Source organism: Raphanus sativus, chromosome 6 (genome assembly GCF_000801105.2).
Source record: "Raphanus sativus cultivar WK10039 chromosome 6, ASM80110v3, whole genome shotgun sequence".
NCBI classification, from domain to species: domain Eukaryota; kingdom Viridiplantae; phylum Streptophyta; class Magnoliopsida; order Brassicales; family Brassicaceae; genus Raphanus; species Raphanus sativus.
In genome coordinates, this window is record NC_079516.1 from 12,655,446 (window position 1) to 12,658,655 (window position 3,210).

General features: G+C 40.2%; 1 protein-coding gene across 1 annotated transcript; it reads left to right on the forward strand.

The window, feature by feature from the left end:
- LOC108834843 (cyclin-dependent kinase G1) lies at positions 1–2,611 on the forward strand. Its single transcript, XM_056988962.1, has 3 exons — positions 1–1,961; positions 2,043–2,131; positions 2,228–2,611. Exons 1-3 carry the CDS (start codon positions 408–410, stop codon positions 2,436–2,438), a joined length of 1,854 nt encoding a protein of 617 aa, XP_056844942.1. The 5' UTR covers positions 1–407; the 3' UTR covers positions 2,439–2,611.
- Positions 2,612–3,210: the final 599 nt, after the last annotated feature.

Below are 3,210 nucleotides of genomic sequence, written 5' to 3' on the forward strand. Positions count from 1 at the left end.
GAAACGCGACGATTGATATTGAAAACGCGTCTTAAAGAATTATTTAGAGAGAGAGAGAGAGAGAGGCTTCACGAAGTTGCTTCTGGCGATCGCATCGGCTCCGTAGATCGATCTCCTTCCATCTCAAATCCTCCTCCGTTCTCTTCTTACCTTCCCTCCGGTAAGACCTTCCGGAACTTGTGTGAATCGGAGGAGATCAAGGGAAATCAAAAAAACCTATCGCATCCCTGGAAAATTGAATTTCTAGGGTTTCTAAATTTTTCTTGAATTGGTTGATTGATCGATTCGAATCTTGCTTATCGTGATTTGATTCTCTAGGGTTTCGTTGATTGGGTTGATTCTCTTTTTTCTTTTATCACTTTGATTTTTCTTGTGTACGATTCAATTATCTCATTGAGAAGAATACGATGGCGGCAGGGGGAGGAGTTGATGTCTCTAGAAGTTCTCTTTCCGTCAAAAAAGACCACGACTTTTACAGGAACGGTGCTCGTGGAGATGGTGAGAGGCGTCCTCAAACTAAACCACCGCTTAACGAGCAAGGTCTCAGGAGGTTTGATGGGCGTAACCGGTCACGGTTGGTTTCTGAGAAAGGGGAGGAGGAGGGTCAGAGACCCGCTGAGAAGAGGAGGAAGTTTTCACCTATCTTGTGGGACGACGTTGAAGATAAAGTTTCTAAAGCTCCTACTTCTAGGGAGAAGACAAGGTCTAGTTTCACTAGTCTGACTACGAATCCGACATGTAAGCAGAATGTTGATGTAACTCTTACTAGGAAGACTTCTCCCAAGGATCAGGTCAACGTGATGATGTCACCAGAACCTGTTGAAGCTCAGGGGCCTGGGATACTTAATCAGGATGTTGATGTGACTGTTTCTAGTAGGACTTCTCCGAAGGATCAGGTCAATGTTGTGATGTCCCAAGAATTTGTTGATGAATTGGAGGAGGGTCAGTTGGAGGAAGAACAGCAGGTGACACATATATCACCTGTTAAGAAATTATCAAGATGGGAGACGGGTTTAACTTCCCACAATGAGGAGGTAGTATCTCATACTGATAATGTTGTTCCCAAGACTAGCAGATGGAACAGGAGCAGTTTGAGTCCGGAGTGTGGTGAGTTAGTGGTGTCTGAAGAACGGCAATCCAATTCATCTGGATCTGGTAGTGGGCATCAGAGCGTAGAGAAGCTTAGCGCTAATGGATATTCTGATCATGAGTATTGTAGTTCTCCTAATGACGAGTTAGAAGCTGAAGAACCGGCTTCTCCAGCTCAGGGAGTGATGAACATGCTACTTGGTAGCAGGTCTGTGAATGGGTTTCAGAAGCTAAACAAGATTAACGAAGGTACATACGGTATTGTTTACAGAGCGAGGGATGAGAAAACAAAGGAGATTGTGGCGCTCAAGAAGATCAAGATGAAGGAAGACAAGTACGAAGAAGAGTACGGATTCCCTTTGACGTCTCTGAGGGAAATCAACATACTTCTGTCATGCAATCACCCTTCAATAGTGAATGTAAAGGAGGTTGTGGTCGGAGGGAAGAACGACAGCGACGTTTACATGGTCATGGAACACTTGGAACACGACCTGAAGTGCTTAATGGAAAGAAAGAAACAGCCTTTTAGCACCAGCGAGGTCAAGTGCTTGATGCTGCAGCTACTGGAGGGTGTGCACTACCTCCACACGAACTGGATCATCCACAGGGATCTGAAGCCATCTAACCTCCTGATGAACAACACTGGGGAGTTGAAAATTTGTGATTTTGGTATGGCGAGACAGTACGGGAGCCCTATCAAGCCTTACACACAGATGGTCATCACTCAGTGGTACAGACCACCAGAACTTCTTCTAGGAGCGAAGCAGTACTCTACGGCTGTTGATATGTGGTCAATAGGTTGCATTATGGCGGAGCTCTTGTCTCAAAAGCCTTTGTTCCCGGGCAAGACTGAACTTGACCAACTTCAAAAGGTAATATAATTATTCTTAAAAGTTTCCTTATCTTTGTTTTTTTCCTGTGATCAAGTATCTAATCCTTCGTATTTTGTATAGATCTTTGCGGTCCTTGGAACACCAAACGAGTCAATCTGGCCTGGATTCTCATCGTTACCCAATGCCAAAGCCAAGTTTCCTACACAATCGTGAGTACTAACTTATCTACTTAATATGCTGTTTCTTGCTCTTACTATCAGTTGGTTGTGGATTTTAATGTTTATTGATTCTTTTGTGTTGTACAGGTACAATTTGTTGCGTAAGAAGTTTCCAGCGATATCATTTGTAGGTGGTCAGATACTCTCAGAACGTGGATTTGATTTGCTGAATGGTTTACTAACTTTGGATCCTGAGAAACGTCTAACAGTGGAGGAAGCTCTCAACCATAGTTGGTTTCATGAAGTCCCTCTCCCAAAATCACAAGATTTCATGCCCACGTTTCCTCCTAGGCGCTAGATGTGAGGCACTGTGTATCATTTGGAGGAAAGAGCGTTAGATTTTCAGAGTACATCACGTTCCTTCTGTACTGTATTTTTAAAGATCGATTTTTTAGATTTTGTTCGTATGATTAAAAGACTGAGAAAACATTAATTAGAGAACTGAGAAACTGTATAATGTCCTTTTGATTATCTCTTTTGTGTCTACAAGTTGACATGATTTGTCCAAAAAAAGAGTCAACGTGCATCTCTATATAATCATTGACATTGCCTGGAAACGTAAAACGGGTCCAGATTTCAAAAGGATCAAGCCCACTCATTCCAAAGAGGCAATCAGAAGTATATGATTTCACAAATTATTTCACTCCCATATTTTTATTCTCTGTATTTAATGTGGTATTTAATATTTTACTTTAAGTTTTTTTTTCAAGTTCAAAGTGTGTTCAATTTAGATGACATTCCTTTGAGATAACAGAGAGAGCATAACTATAATTTGGATAGAATAGTTCAAAAAATAAACTTTCATTTAGATCAAAACTGTATCCATTAAAATCATAACTGTTACTGTATCCATTAAAATCATAAGATTCATAACTGTTACTATCAGGATCCTATCTAATTTTGATCCCTAAAATATAATTTTATTTACTCCCTCTACCACTGATTTTACAAAGCAATTGATTCTTTCACTAAATAATACTCCCTCTGTTTTTATAAGATGCATGTTTTGGAAAAAATATTTGTTTCAAAAAGATGTATTTTTTATGTTTTCTATATAAAAATTGTAAATT